This window comes from Theobroma cacao, chromosome 1 (assembly GCF_053813885.1).
Source record: "Theobroma cacao isolate CCN51 chromosome 1, ASM5381388v1, whole genome shotgun sequence".
In the NCBI taxonomy this organism is placed as follows: Eukaryota; Viridiplantae; Streptophyta; class Magnoliopsida; order Malvales; family Malvaceae; genus Theobroma; species Theobroma cacao.
In genome coordinates, this window is record NC_142639.1 from 36,372,816 (window position 1) to 36,390,580 (window position 17,765).

The 17,765-nt window shown below is 32.5% G+C and overlaps 1 protein-coding gene across 1 annotated transcript; it reads right to left on the reverse strand.

Moving 5' to 3' along the window:
• Positions 1–7,632: 7,632 nt before the first annotated feature.
• GH3.9 (putative indole-3-acetic acid-amido synthetase GH3.9) lies at positions 7,633–11,086 on the reverse strand. Its single transcript, XM_007050804.3, has 4 exons — positions 10,759–11,086; positions 10,535–10,636; positions 8,667–9,490; positions 7,633–8,395 (listed from the first exon to the last, which is right to left on the reverse strand). The coding sequence occupies exons 1-4, from the start codon at positions 11,046–11,048 to the stop codon at positions 7,824–7,826; spliced, it is 1,788 nt and encodes a 595-aa protein (XP_007050866.3). The 5' UTR covers positions 11,049–11,086; the 3' UTR covers positions 7,633–7,823.
• Between the last annotated feature and the right edge of the window lie 6,679 nt (positions 11,087–17,765).

A 17,765-nucleotide genomic window follows, 5' to 3' on the forward strand; every position in this document is an offset into this window, starting at 1 on the left:
CAGAGCTATGCTAGTTAATGTTAAAGATAGAAAAATCAATTGTGTATCCTTTCCTCAATCGATTGGTTTGACTTATCTTAACTCTTCCAATTTTTATAGCAACTACAGAATGTGCATTTTCAGTTAGGAAAATTGTAAGGATGAGATTGCATAATCAGATGGAAGATGATTTTCTTACTAGTTCACTTATTCTTTACATTAAGAAAAATATTGTTAGGATCATTGGCACGGATTTAGTCATAAATGAATTTGAAAGTATGAAAGTACATCGAGCACAGTTTACGATGCCTAATGTAAAAATCTAATGTTAATTTTTCTTTATACTTTATGTCTATTAATATTGGTGAATCTAACCATTTTTATTTAAATTGTTAATGAAATTTTATATTATAATTTAATTTAATTTAAAAAATGATTAATTTTTTGCTCCGAATCGAATCATTTGATCCATGACGTTGTATGATTACTTGCCACCGCTCATACAAAATCCTGGATCCACCATTAGTCATAGTCATATTTTGTTTGTCCAGTAATCTTTACGATATCTTTCGCACTCAAAAATTGCACATGAGAAGCATTAGAAAAGAAATATGGTAAAGAGGATGAAGGACTTGACAACTATATTATAGGAAAATATATGGACTTTAAAATGACTGATAATAAATCTAATGTGGATCAAGCACACCTTTTTCAAGTTCTTATTTCATATGGGTGCTTTGCTTGAAAAACTTCTTCCAAAATGGAAATCTTTTGCTTTGTCTCTAAAACACAAACGTGAGACTTTGACTATGGACAATTTAATTGTTTCTCTTCAAATTGAACAAAACCACAAAGATAAAGATAAACTGTCTAAAAAGTTTGAGGACAAAGTAAACATTGTAAAAGAGATATATTCAAACTTGAAAAAAAAAAGTTTTCAAAAGTTAAATTTTGTAAACAACCATCTAATGTTAAGAAGAAATGAAGAGATGTTGCTTTGCTTATGAAAAACTAGGGCATTTAGCAATAGTTTGTCGACATCCCAAAGGCTAGAAAACGTCTGAAACAACGATCTCACGGATCAATGTTGTGACTAGTGAGGATGACAAAAGGTCTGTTTCTAACATTCTTGTTGTCAATTTAGTGTTTGAGTCTACCGATTGGTGGATAGATACCAGTGCTAATAACCATATTTGTGCTGACTAATCTATATTCTTAAAATATCAAGTCATTGATGAAGAATACATGAACATGGGTAATTCTACAATCGCACAAGTGAAAGGAGAAGGAAGGATAGATTTATTACTAACTTCTAGGAAGACCTTGTCTCTTCATAAAGTGCAACATGTTCCCAACATTAGAAGAAATTTGATTGGTGGTTCTTTTCTTATTATAGAAGGTTATAATGTATTGTTTGATTCCGATAAAGTTGTAATTAATAGAAATGAGTCTCTTGTCAGTAAAGATATGTATCCGATGATCTTTTCAAGTTAAATGTATCTAATGTTATTTGTCATGGTAATGAAAGTAATAATAGTTTTTCTTTTCATACTGTTGTTCTTTCGCCTAATATTTGGCATGGTTGTTTAGAGCATATTAATAATATGTCCATTAAGAGAATGATAAATTTAGATCTTATTCCTAAATCTAACATAAACATGCATGAAAAATATGAAATTTGTGTGCAATTTAAATTATCTAGAAAGCCTTTTAAATTTGTAAATAGAAAATTTGCAATCTTAGAGTTATTGTATAGCAATGTTTATGATATTCAAGTTTACTCTAAGAATGGTAAGAGATACTTTATTACTTTCATAAATGATTTTTTTAAATATTGTTATTTTTTTCCAATTCGAACAAAAGATGAGGCTTTGGTTGTGTTTATAACATATAAAAATGAAATTGAAAATCAGAAAGAAAAAAAAATCTAAAATTCTTCATTTAGATAAGGGAGGAGAATATAATTCTATAGAGTTTTCAAACTTTTATAATGAGAATGGAATTGTACATCAAATATTCCTACCTTAGACACCCCAATCAAACGATGTGGCAAAGAGAAAAAATTTAACTTTATTAGATATGGTAAACTATATGCTCTCAGGTTCCGAACTCTTAAAAAATTTATGGAATGAAACACTTTTATTTGCATATCATATTCTAAATAGAGTTCCTTAAAAGAAATTAAACACAACTTCGTATGAATTATGGAAAGGCAGGAAACCCAATTTAAATTATTTAAGAATGTGGTGGTTCTTGGCAAAAGTAAAAATTTCAAAAATTCAAAGGAAGAAACTGAGACCTAAAACCATTGATGGAGTTCGTGTGGGCTATTCTTAAGATAGTGTCGCTTATAGGATTTTAGTAATAAATATGAAATTATTGATAGAAGTGTCATCACTATTATAGAATCGAGAGATGTTGTATTTCTTGAGTATATTTTACCTTCGAAAATTAAGGTGAATAAATCAATATCTTTTGAATGCACTCCAATTTTGATAGAGCTAGAAGAAGAAGATATGATCAATATGGAAGGTCTTGGAAAAAGCAAAAGAGAAAGAGTAAAGAAAAATTTTAGAAACGATTTTTATACCTATCTAATGAAAGATGATCCTTGAACGTACAAGGAGGCTACATCATTTGTAGACTTTCCTTTTTGGAAAGATGTCATATATGTTGAAATGAAGTCTTTAATAAATAATAAAACTTGGGTTTTGACTGTATTGCCCCAAGGGGTGTAAACCTATAAGCTATAGGTGGATATTTAAAAAAAAAAAAAACTTCGGCTAGATGCATCCATAAAAAAATTCAAGGCAAGATTAGTTGAAAAAGGTTATTCCTCAAAGGAAGGTTTGATTATTTCGACACTTATTCATTAGTACCAAAAATTATGACAATCCGAGTATTTATAGTTTTGGCATCCATATATCAGTTGGAAGTCCATCAAATGGATGTTAAAACTGCCTTTCTAAATGTCGAATTTGAAAAAATTATATATATGGAACAACCAAAGGGATTTGTCATACTGAGTCAAGAGCATAAGATTGGTAAACTAATGAAATCCTTATATGGTTTAAAGCAAGCCCCAAAGAAATGGCATGAGAAATTTGATCAAATCATCTTGTCAAATAGATTTTCAATAAATGACTTTAATAAATATGTTTATATCAAAGTTACTAACCTTGGATGTGTTATATTTGTTTGTATGTTGATGATATTCTCTTCTTCAGTAGCAATATGAGTATTATTAAGGAGATTAAATATTTCTAGTCAAATAACTTCAACATGAAAGATTTAAGAAAGGCAGACGTTATGTTGGGAGTTAGGATTTTACGAAGTCTAATGGGTATTACAATTACATAATTACATTATATCAAGAAAATATTGAAGAAATTAAATAAATATGATTGTAAACTCGTGAATACACCTTATGATCCCAATGTGAGATTAAGGAAAAATGATGGAGAACTTGTTTATCAATTATTGTACTCTCAAATTATTGGTACACTCATATATTTCTCAAATGCTATAAGACGTAATATAGCATAAGTAGTGGGAAGGATAAGTAAAAATACCATTAATCTTGATATAAAATATTGGATAGCATTGGAAAGAATACTAATATTTCTAAAGGGTACCATATCATTGGATATACATTATTCAGGTTATCCCATTGTGCTCAAAAGATACAACAATGCAAACTGGATCTTTGATTTAGACAAAACTAAAGCTACCATAAGATATGTTTTCACATTAAGTGGAGCTGTTGTTGCATGGAAACCCTCTAAGCAAACATGTATTTCTCAGTCCGTCATGGAATCCAAGATGACAACCTTAAATGAGACGGCACAACAAGCGAAATGACTTAAACATTTATTAATGGATATTCTAATTATTGAAAAACAAAATTCCTACGATTCGTCTTTGTTGTGATAATCAAGCAGCTATTGCAAAATGTAAACAAAAGAACTCAAATGAGCAAAAGAGACATATGTGTTTGAGGCATAAAACGATTATGAGTTTAATTAAAAATAGAGTAATCTTGTTGGATTACATCTCTTTTTCAAAAAATATTATGGATCCATTAACGAAAGGGCTGGCTAGAAAGTAAGTCATTGAATTTTCAAGAGGGATGGGATAAGAGCCCATTAATTAGAAATTACTGGCAATGGTAACCTAACCTTTTTAACAAAAGATCTTAAGACGAAGGTTCAATACGGTAAAAACAAGTTGCTTGGTGATTGAAGAAGTACCATTTTTTAAGAGTTTTATAGTCCCACCATGATTTTGTGGTACTTAATATAACGGTTAGGAAAAGTACAAACTCTAAATAAAGTTCGTAGCAAATTATGCAAGACATGCTTCCTTTACACATGGCATTGTAGAACTCATCTATTTAAGTGTGGTTATGAGGGTACAACCTATGAAATTGGGCTTTTCTCTAAAGCACTCAAGAAGCAAAATACGAATGCAAGGCTATTAAAGCGTGACCTCATTTATAACTCAATAAAAATCTCCTACAATGTGTATGATGAATTGAAGCTCGAGCTAGAAGAACTTAGTTCAAGAAGTAAGTTACTACAATTCTTTCGAATGGATTTTCTCATACTAAATGAGGTTTAAGTCTCGAAAACACCTTCACTGAATACATTGTAAAAGACTGTTTTTGTATTCCTTAAATTGTGAATCATGTGGGGGATTGTTTGATTTTTAATTTCTATTTTATTTTTGGTGATTCAAAATTTAATGTATCTATTGAGAGAGATATGACCTTTGATTGTAGAAAGGCATATACCTTTGGAATGACACATTTGTTCACTTCTAAATAAATGTGTCTAAATGAAGAGGCACGTTGGTGATGTTTCACTATTTATAAATATCCATCCATTCTTTTTGAAAATTCATTCTTAGCATTCCATGTTTCCAAAAACTCTTTTCTTCTTCATTCTAAAATTCCTTCAAGCGCAATTGAGAGATTTACGAGTTTGTCAGATTTTCTATTTGAGTGCACATTAGAAGATCTTTGAGTGGTTCGTTATATCTTGGTAGTAGGATATCATCAATTACTATTTGCACTGAGGTAGCGATGGAAATCTACTCTAAAATCAGTCCCTTCCATAGCGTGCCTCGAACTAGTTTTCACATTCAAACTCTTTCTCATTTCTTTTTGTTGTTAACTGTTAAGTCTCTATTATTTTTTTGGGTATTCTTTTTTATCTCTTCAAGTATAGATTCGAACAATTCTTAAGAGGATACTTGAGAAACATCATACCAATAGGACATTGAAAAGCTATATATTCACAAGAAAATCTACCAAATGATTGGATTCACGATTCACATGAATAATATTGACTTGTCATTTTTTTAAAAAAAAATCTTTAATAGTTAAAGTTAAATCTGAATAAACATTTAGTTCATATGTTTTCATTTAAATCACTTTTGTAGCAATTTTGTTGTCCATAGCCAAAATCACCTTACGACATCTCTCATCCCATGTCATCGACAAACCCCAATAAACTCTTCATAATTTTACTTGATATGCAAAACAATTTTTGAGTTTGACTAAGAAATTGCATTTCTAATTCCCATAGTCAAGAAGGATACCTCCGTAGTGGATTGATGGCATGAAGTTTCGATGAGCTCCATTAATGTTGAGTAACACCCAACCTTAGGGCGGCGGAGACCATTCGATCAACAACTCCACATGAGATCTATTGACACCAGTATGTATGGGAATAAATTATGACCAAGAATGAATAGTATCTTCAAGATACTTTTTAATTAGGATGATAATTACATTTTGGTCGTTAATATCGCTTCACCTCCACTTCCAAAGTGACCACACAATGATACCAAACAACACACCCCAGTGGATATTGCAAGACGAGAAAATCTCCTCTGAAATTTTGATAAAACCAATTAAGCATATTCTAATTGTACAAAAGGCCACGAAGATTAGTAGGAATAAAAGAATTCGAAACAACTTTACTAAGAAGGCAATCGCGAATAACATGGATAACTAACTCAGCTTCTATATTGCATAACGAGCAAAAGAAATTGTTGAAAAATGATGGCGTGACTGTTCTAAGTTGGTTAAAAAACCGTCTTTATATGCCAACCATGAAAAAGTATGTATGCAATGAGCACTGGGCCACTTCCAAATTAATCTCCAAATGCGATTTTTCATTAAACGGTCGAAGCTCGCATTATAGCTGTACACTGATTTAATTGTAAATTTTCTAGTTTGTGATACTACCCAAAACACTTTGTCTTCTTGCGCATCTGACCAGGGGGTTTTTGAACCAAGATACAATTTGTCATTTCTTGTACACTGTTTGGAACCTTCAATAGTTGTTATTTCTGCTTTAAATCCACCATTTACTTTCTTTATAATTTTTTTACCGTAAAGAATAAGAATGCAAGAATCATTTTTTATTTCCTTTATATTTTACTAGAGTTACTTTTGCTTTTAAGTACTACTATTCAATCTATTAAAAAGAACAAAAATAACCAATTTAATATTTATGCAACCACAACATTGAACCTACTCGATTTAGTTTATATTATTTAATTCTACATATTAAATTAAAATTTTGCTCCAAAGAAATGTATTTATTCCAACTTTTTTTTTTGAAAAAAGGCTATTTATTCCAACTTTAACTACCCAATTCTTTTACTTTTATTTTTCATTCAAAAAATTAAATATAAATGCTGCAGCATGACACGAGTTGGTTACTAGATCACACTAAAGCTCATGTCTTTGCACTGCATGATGGAGCAAACCCCGTATGCAATCAATAGTTACTGCCTGCAGGTGTCAAATTCTTTTACATTTTTTTTTGCACCAATTCTTTTACATTATGTTTGTAAATAGGGTAAAATATCCTTATCTCTTTAAATTTTACTTATAATTACATGTGGATTCATTAGTATTAAAAATAAACAGTTTGCCTTAACTATTTAAACGACGTTAACAACAAACATGTAATGTCTAAAATGCCCATCACATAAAAAGTATAAACACAAAAACGTGTCAATAGCTCTTTGAGTATCAAACACCTTTAAATCTCATAATTCAACAATGTCAAGTTCTCACAACAAGCTTTAAAACTCAAAACTTAGATCAAACATGGGTTTATATTTGTAAACCCATAAACAAATACGAAAAATCAACTCAACAATTCAACTTTTATTTTCTCTTCCCACTTTTCAACCTCACTTTGAATCACCAACCAAAAATTAGACATGGGCTTCTTATTTCTCTTCACAAGTCGATTCTAAATTGGAGTGCCAAAAATCAACAAATCTAGAGCATTTCAATAATGAAATCTAGATTTTAAGAGAGTTTTAGTTTCTGACTGATTTAAAGTGAACGGCAAAATTATTCTAAAAATGCTGCTACATTATTAAAGAATGAAAACTCTAATGGATTTACGTGGAATTATGAATAAAATTTAAAGAGGTAAAAATATTTGATCCAAAATTCAAACTTGAAATGACTTCTCAGATACGGCGCAATAAAAAATTAACAATGTGAAAGAAGTTCTGCTCCTACTATCATTATCTAATGCATCTCATTAATTACCTTAATCCAAGAATGATATGAAAAAGTTAAAAAGTTATAAATCTGTTGATCTTTTGTCATCAATATGATAAAAATCTAAGGTAGACATATTCAATTGCAAATAAGACGAAGATTACAGGTTGACCGATGGGGCAAAGCAGTAGTATCTAATTATAACGAACTGGACCATCCCATTGCTTTTGATGCAACCCCAATTAGAAACTACAAAAACGATTTAGCTAGCTAGATTGAGAAGATAAACGGAACCAAACATAACGAAGTATTACCCATTCAAGGGGATCCACTTGGGATCTCTAGGACTGCATAATGATGCCAGGACATGAGAATTAAGCAGCTTAAGAGCAGTATGAGACTTGATGCACCTTGGTGTTTTATACTGATTGATTGAGCCCCCTTGGCTGATGAAGAAATCCATCAATGCCTCAAATGTTCCAGGCGTAACCACCCGTATCTCAAGTGGTCCCACAGTCTTTTCCCTGCTACGGCATTGCCTATATACAAAATCCAGCTCTTCTTCCACAGTGATGCAACATTCTTCTAGCACCTTAGCATCGATAGAGGTGGATGAGTCTACCATTTGGATTTCCCAGAAGAGTACATAATGTCCAGGGACAGAGGACGTATCAGCATAGCTGGTGTATTCCACAAGCAGAGCGTTGTAGGGTTCTAACAATCTTTTTGCTATGGTGACGCTTCTGTGAAGATCTACCTCGTTGGTTTTGTCATTGTCGACACTAAGCACAACATTTCTCCTGCAGATGAATCGGAATTGTGGGGCTTGATTGTGAAATCCAGTCACGTGGAGCACATCTCCAATACGATATCGACACAGACCTGAATCATGAATAAGCTTCAAGTAGTTCAGATTGTGACAACTACGACAGCAACATGCAGGGACATGTATTTCTGTTCTAGAAAAGACTTGTTAAATTGCGACTAACAAAAGCAAGTCTGTTATCAAGCAAACTAAAGGAAACATGAGTTTTCTTGTTGGAATTAACTTGAATTTGAAAACTGAAGCACATAGAATGATTGAGATACTTTTTTGGGTGAATTAATCGCCTTAACAAGAAACAAATGGTTTTAAAGAATCTTTTATTCTTACCAGAAAAAGTAGTAACCACCAATTCGTAATAGAAGCCGACTTTAACATTCACCAAATCCACGAGCCTGTCATTTGGAACCTCCTCCTCTTCACCTACGTCTAGGGAAAGTGTTCCATTTTCTCCCAAAGGTAAAAATTCAAAGTAACCCATGTTAGGCAAGAGGGTAAATGCTACTTCTGCAGGGTCACACAAGGGCTTCAAGTTGATTCCAAAGTAACACTCAGAGGAAGCATACATAGTACAGACCAAGGGCAACTTCCCTGCACTGTAAAACTCAAGAGCTGGTATATACTGTGCCATGGAGCCGGTGACTACAGCCTCAATGTACTTGGCCCTAGGCCAAAGGTGACACAGGATTCCCTTCCAAGATGGACAGCTACAAATGCCCTCAATCTCATCAGCTAGATGGGGGTTAGGTGATGTTAGTATGGTTGTCATTGATGACCGGCATGCAGGGTCTACGATCGCAAGGTCAAGCTGGCCAGTGCGGATGTCATTGCATAGTTGAACCCATTTACGCTCAAGAAAAGAGATGGCCCGGAGAAGAGCAGACGCAAATACTGCCCCTAGCCTCATGACCTGGTGTCGATGGACTAGACCAGCTAGCAACTGGCAGTACATGCTTTGGCTGCTATCATTGCACAAGATGGCTTGATCAGGGCTTGTAAAATCGTTAAATGGGTCTCGTGTTCGGCACTTGAAGTGCTTGCTCTTGTAGTAGCTAGTGAGCACGGTTCGAAATGGCAGGCCACAGGGTGTAGACATTTCAGCCTTGACAAAGTAGAGATACATGGCCTTGCCCTCATCAAGACCACAAATGTACCTGAAAGTAAAAATGTCAAGACAGGCATCATTTTAACCAAAGTATCTGCATTTTATTGGATAAATTGACCTTAGTGTGCGCTTACTTGGAAATTCTTTTTTTAGTTCTGAATCTTTCTTATGATCATTATATACGAGACAATATACTAGTGCTTTCATTAACCTGAATGCAAAAGGTGCAGTCTCACTACATAAAAGTCTCAATGCAGATGGGTGCAAGTTCTTTTCATGCATTACACGCCAACTTGCACTGATAACATGAGCTAAATTCTAAAGAGTAAGAAACTTGTGAAAGGATAAAGTTCTTGACACTCCCTCGCTCTCTCTTCTTTCCTCTCCAAAACAAAAACAACACAGCCAACGGATTTCACATGCAAGTACAAAATCCTTATCACACTTTTCTTTTTCTGTCAAAAGCAAGAGATCGAGTCGAAACGGTGAGATGAGGGACTAAAACAAATTATACTTATATTTTCTGACTCACAATGAGTCGGATATTGTGGGTAGACCCAGGTGCTTTCACTTTTAAGAGGCTTTCTCATGCAACAGTTCCCACATGAGTCATCTGTAGTATTTTGCTTTAACCTGAACAATTTTGATGGCTTCATGTTCAACTTAAGTAGGTTATTTTCTAAAAGTTCCGAGTTCGCAGCAAATTCTTCTCACAATCTCTTTAATGGATAGTAAAGTGTACCCTTCAAGCACTACATAATACAGCTTTTTCTGCATCTCATCATATCTCATCGTTAGACTTGCTTAGAATGGAGAATCCAAATCTTATGCTCGATATGCAAGATTTAATGAACTTCTAAACAAAAAATACGGGATAACATCTTCCATACAATAAAGTGATAGAAGTCACTTCAAGAAAGAATATTGCTGAGGACACCCTTCCAAGAGGATGATAAATTGCTCCACAATCCACTCCACACACGTCAACAAACACAAAATGCACAAAAGCATGCACACAGAGCCACAGACACATTGCTGCAATTAATGGAAAACAATATAAAAAATTTTAAAAGGGAAAAAGTTGTAAGCTAACTGGTTCATAATTGGCATGATGAGATTATAAAGAAAGGTTCGACGGTCAAGATCTTCTGCTATTGATGGCATTAATTTAGGCTCTCCAGCAGAAGTCCCTGAGCTGCAAATTGAGGAACATGCTTCAATTAACTTTCGACGTAGGACAGAAAACATTTTCAAAAGTTAAAATTTAAGAACAAACAATAATGGTGCAAAGAATGGAGACAGTGAGAAAGAGGAAACCTGCACAGCATTTCAGTTATGGGCTGACCAGTAATGAGGGAAGAGCCTTCACCATTAGCAATTCTCTGGATATAGGGATAGATATTCTTGTAGGTAATAACCGGGACACAACGTTTAAACTCAGAAACATCTTTAGATCCTTTCATATACTTATTCAAATACTCGGTTTCCACGTTTTGCTTTATGATTTCTTTCAGGATGCCATCCTGAACTTCAGCAGCCTCTGCCGTTAACTTTTCGATCTCCTTCAAGGCATCCTCACCCTTATACTCCAGCTTCTTCCCATCCATGCTATGATTAAAAAACGGTGAGTAGGAAGTTTAAAGAAAACATAAGAAGAGCAATACTTATGATCACAACTTGCAAGCTAGAAGGTCTATATATAATAAGTTTGGTTTTGTCATGTTCCTGTTGAATGATGGACATATTTTCTCTGTACATCATTACAGGCCGATCAGAAGGATATTGTGCTGATTTCATCTGTACTGTGGACCCTCACTTGTTTTTCTTGATTAGAAAACAATGACTTGATCATCCAACAATATAGTGGAAATGTTTTTAATAAATTAGACAATGATTTAATTAAATAGCCCATTATTTAACGCAATGATTCAAGAGAGAAGATTCTAGTTTTCCCAGCAGCCTTTTTGAGTAAAGATGTTAAGGGTAAGTGGATAAAGAAAAAAAGATCATCCCGTCAAAAATGAAACAGTGAAAAGAATGTACATAACTTCAAATGTTGTACCAACTGATCATGATGTTGTCTTGTTCACAATGTGACAGATTTCAAACACGGATTGTATATTCTAAATAACATGGACATTACAACAATGTTAGTATTCGGTTCTGGTTCTAACAGCTTATATTGTCCAGTAAATGAAGCTTTTCCACATTTCTTTTCCCGTAAAGGTACGTAAAAAGCCAAGAAGCTCAATCTCTTTTCGTTTAGCATTTGTCCCCTTTCTCTTTCTACATAGCTATAATGCACCAAAGTCCTTAAAAGTGTTGTTCTAATTCAGTTTAATTAAATTTATTAAATTTAAAAATAGATAATTCATCTCCAAATGATTTACTTGACAAGTTTCATAATTCTTACCAATAAATCATTGTTTCTTTTTTTTAATGAATTTACGTGGGTATCACATGATACCCATTTTACCCTTCATGAAGCGTTAGAAGATTTTTCGTTATTACCAAATCTAGAGAGATACTACGAGTTGTCCTTCCCAGATTCCATCATTGTGGCCATTTGATTCATTGATACAACTATTGATGGTTTTATTATTTTGGACTACGAAGGCCATGATCGTCATGAATTGAATATAAATTTATTTTTATAAGTTAAATATTGTCGTTTTTACCTTAGTTACTTTACCTGTTAATGTTACTATTGTAAATAATTAGTTTAGTTCTTTTACATTTATAGCCTTCATATGTTTTTTGTATTACAAACTTACCAGCACTATAAATAGTTGGCTCTTCTTATTTTTACAAGATATAAAATACAATGAGATATTCCCCAAACGTGTTCCTCCATATTCTTGAGAAATTTTCAGATTTTTGCATGGTACTGGAGACTTATCTAAGGTTATTGATCTGATTTTTTATTTCTTTTGTAGATCTAAGTTTTTTAGTCGGTTGATTTCTCATTTTTCTTGGTTTTTCATGGGTGTTTCTTGTTGTTGTCTTGTCCATTGTAGAATATATCATGTTAGGGTTTCTTTTTTCAGATTCGTCTTCTTTACAAATATGTAGAAATTGTTTTGTTCTAATCATTATTTTGTTTGGAGATTTATTTTTGTCAAGATTTGTTTTTTGGTGCTTCTTTCAATGGCCAACTCGATAGATCTAACATCTGTGATTTCACCATTGGATAATCGACATTCTGCCCATTTTGTGCATCATTAAGATCATCACCACTCAATTTCTATCATACTGAAGCTTACTTTGAACAATTATGTAGCATGGAGCAGGTCCTTTTATCTCACCCTTTCCATTTGCAATAAGCTAAGGTTTGTTGATGGTACAATTCCTCAACCTTAAGTTACTAATAAATTGTATATGGCATGGATGAGATGCAATAATCTAATTGTTGCTTGTATCCTTAAGTCTTTAACTCTATCAATCGCTTCCACTGCCTTTTATATGAGTATGTTGCTCAAATCTAGGAAACCCTAAAACAAAGGTTTTCGTTACCAGATGATATTAGGATTTGCAATCTACAGCACACTCTCAATGGTGTTACTCAAGGAAATAGGTCAGTTGATCTATACTTTACTACACTGAACTCTATTTGGGAAGAGCTTCGTAATTTTCGTCTTTTGCCTAAATGCATTTATGGAGGTTTTCAGACTTTTGTTGATCAGAATTCCAAGGATAATATGTTTCATTTTTTTTAAAAGGATTGAATGATAGTTTATTTTACTTAAAGATCACAAATCATCATGATAAAGTCTTTTCGATCACTGGATGAGACATATAACATTGTTCTCAAAGAGAATAAAAGGAATTTTCATATCATGGCTCAACCATTGACTAAGACTACCACTATGTCTATTGTTACTGAAGGAAAATCTAAAAAGAAGTCTAACTTTGTATATTCACATTGAGGAAAGAATGGGCACTTACAAGAAAAGTGTTATTGTTTGATTGGTTTTCTTACAAACTATAAGTTCACTAAGAACAAATCTATTACAAGTGCTAGAAAAGGGTAATATCATTCTACTAAAAATATGATTTCTTTGGTTCAAAATGATGAAGTTGGGGATCAAGCTATCAACAGTCCAGTGTCTTAGATTAGTCTCTCTAAGGATCAAATTCATAAACTCATGTCTCTTATCAATAAGCAACCATCAACCACTGATCATGACACTCCTACAACATCAAGCTAGCAAAGTAAGATTGCTTTGGTGAATTTAACTATGGTAGGTAAGTTTTCTAACCATTCTCATTATCCTTTGAATGTTGCTATTCAAGTATATCCTTTTGTGAATAACGCTACTATTCTAGTATGCTCTTTCCTAAACAATGATATTTGGATACTTGATACTAGTGTTATTGATCATATAGCCTGTAATCTAAAATATTTCACTACTTATAGGAAAGTTCAAAATAAATTTATCCAATTACCAAATAAAACAAGTGTTTTGATATCTCATATAGGCATTGTTAAAAATAGGAAATTTGTTTTTAAAAACTGTTTTATGTGTACCAAGTCTTAGGTTCAATTTGATTTCTATTAACAAATTAGCAAAATGCCAAAAACAACATTTATTGTTTTCTGATTCATACTGCATCATACAAAACCTAACTTCCTAGAAAGTGACTGGGGGTGCTATAATGAGAGAAGGCTTATATCTCTTACAAAAGGAATTGTAAGCACAACTAGTTGCAATTTTGCATTCTGTAAATACATGTTCTAGTTTGTCAAATGTTTTTGATTTGTGGCACTTTATATTAAGGCACATTCCACCCAAGAAAATAAAACAAATTAATCAAGGTTTTTTAGATGTTTCATGTACAGAAAATTTCCTTGTGATATATGTCCACTTGCAAAGCAGAAAAGGCTCCATTTTCCAATTCATGTACCTAGTGATATATTTGCTTTTGACCTAATAAATGTTGATATTTTGGGGCCATATGAATTGCTCCAATTTCAGGACATAGATTTTTTCTTACTATTGTTGATGAATATACCAAATTTACATGGATTTTTTTAATGAAACATAAATTAGAAGTTTCAATAATTTTGCCTACATTTTATAAATGATTTTAAATCAATTCAATGTTTCTATAATTAAACAAATAAGGTCAGATAATGGTTCAGAGTTTAATCTTATTTTTTTTTAGTTCTAAGGGTATTATTCACCAACTTTCTTGTATTGAAACTCCTTAACAAAACGACATTGTTGAAAGAAAATATCAACATTTTTTAGGTGTAGCTAAATCCATTTTGTTTCAAGCTAGTCTTCTTTTAAAATTCTGGGGTGATGCTATTTTAGTCGCTGCTCATATCATAAATAAGGTACTAAATAAGGTACCCACACTAGTTTTGAATAATCAAACACCATTTGAAAAGCTTTTTCATAAACCCCCTTTATATTCACATCTTAAAGTTTTCGGTTCTTTATGTTTTGCTTCATCCTTATCACACAATAGAAAAAAATTTGAACCTCGGGTTAGAAAATGTATTTTTTTTAGGATATCCAATAGGTATTAAAGGTTAAAAGCTTTATGATCTTGTTATGTATAGTGTCTTTATTTCTAGAAATGTTATATTTCATGAATCAATTTTTCCTTTTCACTAGTAGAAATCATTCTCACATTTTGATTTTGATTTTTCTTTTTCTCATGTTGGTCATTCACCTGTTCATCCTTTTATTATTCAAGATATATTTTCTGTTGATCATACTATACCACATGTTTCTGTTGATAATTTTGTTAATCTTATTGTTGATAATCCTATTAGTCCTATTGATGATAATTATGCTAGTCCAGATTCTTGTTTTGTAGAAGATACGTCTATTTCTAATATTGATTTGGCTAATTTAAGTTCACCTACTATTTTACCTACTGTTGAACCACACATTTCTAATTCTCCTTCACACCTTAGAAAAAGTACTAGATAGAGACACCTATAAAAATACCTTGAAGCTTATCATTGTACCCTTCCTACACAAGGCAATCTTGTTACCAAACATCCCATCATCAAGTTTTTTTCTAATAATCAACTTTCACCCACTCTTAAAGCTTTTACAGCAGCCTTATCTCAATACCTGAACCCACCTACTATCATCATGCCATAACAACATGCTCAACGGAAAGAGGCCATGAAAAGTGAATTAGATGCTTTAAAGGCAAATGGGACTTGGACAGTGGTGCTTTTACCTCCTAATTATCATGCCATTGGATGTAAATAGGCCTAGAAAGTCAAGTTACATGCTAATGGTACTGTTGAAATATATAAAGCACAAGTGGTAGCCAAAGGTTATCATCAAAGCCCAGACTTTGATTATCAAGAAACATTCGGTCTCATGGTGAAACATTCTACATTTCGATTATTTTTGGCATTGGCAGTTATAAAAGGTTGGTTTCTTACTCAACTAGACATAAATAATGCTTTCTTGAATGGGGATTTGAATGAGACTATTTTTACGGAGCTACCACAAGGATATCAATTTCAGGGGGAATCTTCTACCAGTGGTAAAATGGTGTGTAAGTTGAATAAGTCGTTGTATGAACTTAAACAAGTGTCACGATAGTGGAATTCGAAATTTACTAACTGTTTACTAGCATATGGTTTTCAACAAGCTAAAGCTGATTACTCTTTATTTACTAAGAACACTCAAAATGGAGGATTCATTGCTTTATTGTTATATATAAATGATATTATGAATGGCAACATCTTTGTGGCACTCACTAATGAAGTTAAAGATTACTTAAGTTCTAATTTCAATCTCAAAGGCTTAAGGAAACTCAAGTATTTTCTTGGATTGAAAATAGGATCAAGCAAGGGTATTTTTCTTTGTCAAAGAAAATATACTCTTGACCTTTAAGAAGAATATGGTTTATTAAGGTCTAAACCAGTAACTACAACAATTGAATGCCATCATAAGATGTCCAAAGCTACAGATGAAGATCAATTAAAAGACAGTACTGTGTGTAGACAGCTGGTCGAAAAACTCTTTCATCTTACATTTTCAAAACCAAATATTTCATATACAGTTTGCATACTTTCTCAATACATGGACGAGCCAAGTGAAGCTCATTTACAAGTAACATTTAGAATCCTACTATATCTTAAAACAACACATGGTCAAGGTATTTTGTTTTCCATTGATTCTGATATATGTTTACAAGTATATAATCATACTGATTGGGCCGATTGCCCCGAATACTAGAAGATTAGTGACTGGTTATAGTGTGCCGTTTAGGAATTCATTGATATTTTGGAAAGCTAAAAAGCAAAGTGTAGTAGCAAAGAGCTCCACTGAAGTTGAATATCGAGTAATGGCAGTAACCTGTTGTAAAGTGATTTGGTTGTTATATTTGTTCAAGGATTTCAATGTTGAACATTCAGTTGCAGTAAAATTGTTTTGTGACAATTAGTCCACACACTTCATATTTGTCAAAACCCTATATTTTATGAATGCATAATACATATAAAAATGGACTATCACTTCATACAAGAAAAGGTAGCTACTGGTCTAATCTATCCATCATATATTCCAACAAAATCACAACTTGCAGATTTCTTCACCAAGGCGTTACAACCGAGTCCATTCCATTCACTTTTGCACGAGATGAGTGCTCATAATATTTATCTTGAGGGGGAGTGAAGAACATAAATTTATTTTTATAAGTTAAATATAGTCGTTTTTACCTTAGTTACTTTATCTATTAATGTTCCTATTGTAAATAATTAGTTTAGTTCTTTTACATTTTTAGCCTTAATTTATTTTCTATATTACAAACTTACCAACATTATAAATAGTTGTCTTTCTTATTTTTACAAGATATAGAATACAATGAAATATTTCCCAAATATGTCCCTCCATATTCTTGAGAAATTTCCAGATTTTTACATGTCCTTCTGATTTCCATTCACTACCAAAAAATAAACTTTTTTCGACGAAATTTTTCATTGGAAATTCTGTTGGTAAAAGCCTCATCGGAAATACTTTCGATTGGAAAATTTCTTTGGAAAAAAAATAATCCTTTGGCTATCCCATATTAATTCCGTTGGAAATTCTTTTCAAATGGAATTCCGTTGGAAATTTCCAACAGAATTCTTCACTGGAATAGCATTTCCCACGAAAAATTTCGTTGGAAATTTCCAACAGACTTTTTTGTCCGAAAACCATTTCCAACATAATTCCGTTGGAAATTTCCAACGAAATTTTCCGTTGGTGATGTATTTCCAATGGAAATTCTTTTACTAATTTTCAATTACATGTTCTGTTAGTAATGCTTTTCCAACAAAAATTACCAATTAAATTTTCGATAAT

Bases quoted from the DNA above. Each gene is read 5' to 3' on its own strand.
- GH3.9 (XM_007050804.3), bottom strand. From the start codon at position 11,048: ATGGATGGGAAGAAGCTGGAGTATAAGGGTGAGGATGCCTTGAAGGAG. The intron at 9,491-10,534 runs GTTAGCTTACAA...TTTTACTTTCAG, and splicing joins ATCATGCCAATTATGAACCA to GTACATTTGTGGTCTTGATG. The intron at 8,396-8,666 runs GTAAGAATAAAA...TTCATGATTCAG, and splicing joins GGTGGTTACTACTTTTTCTG to GTCTGTGTCGATATCGTATT.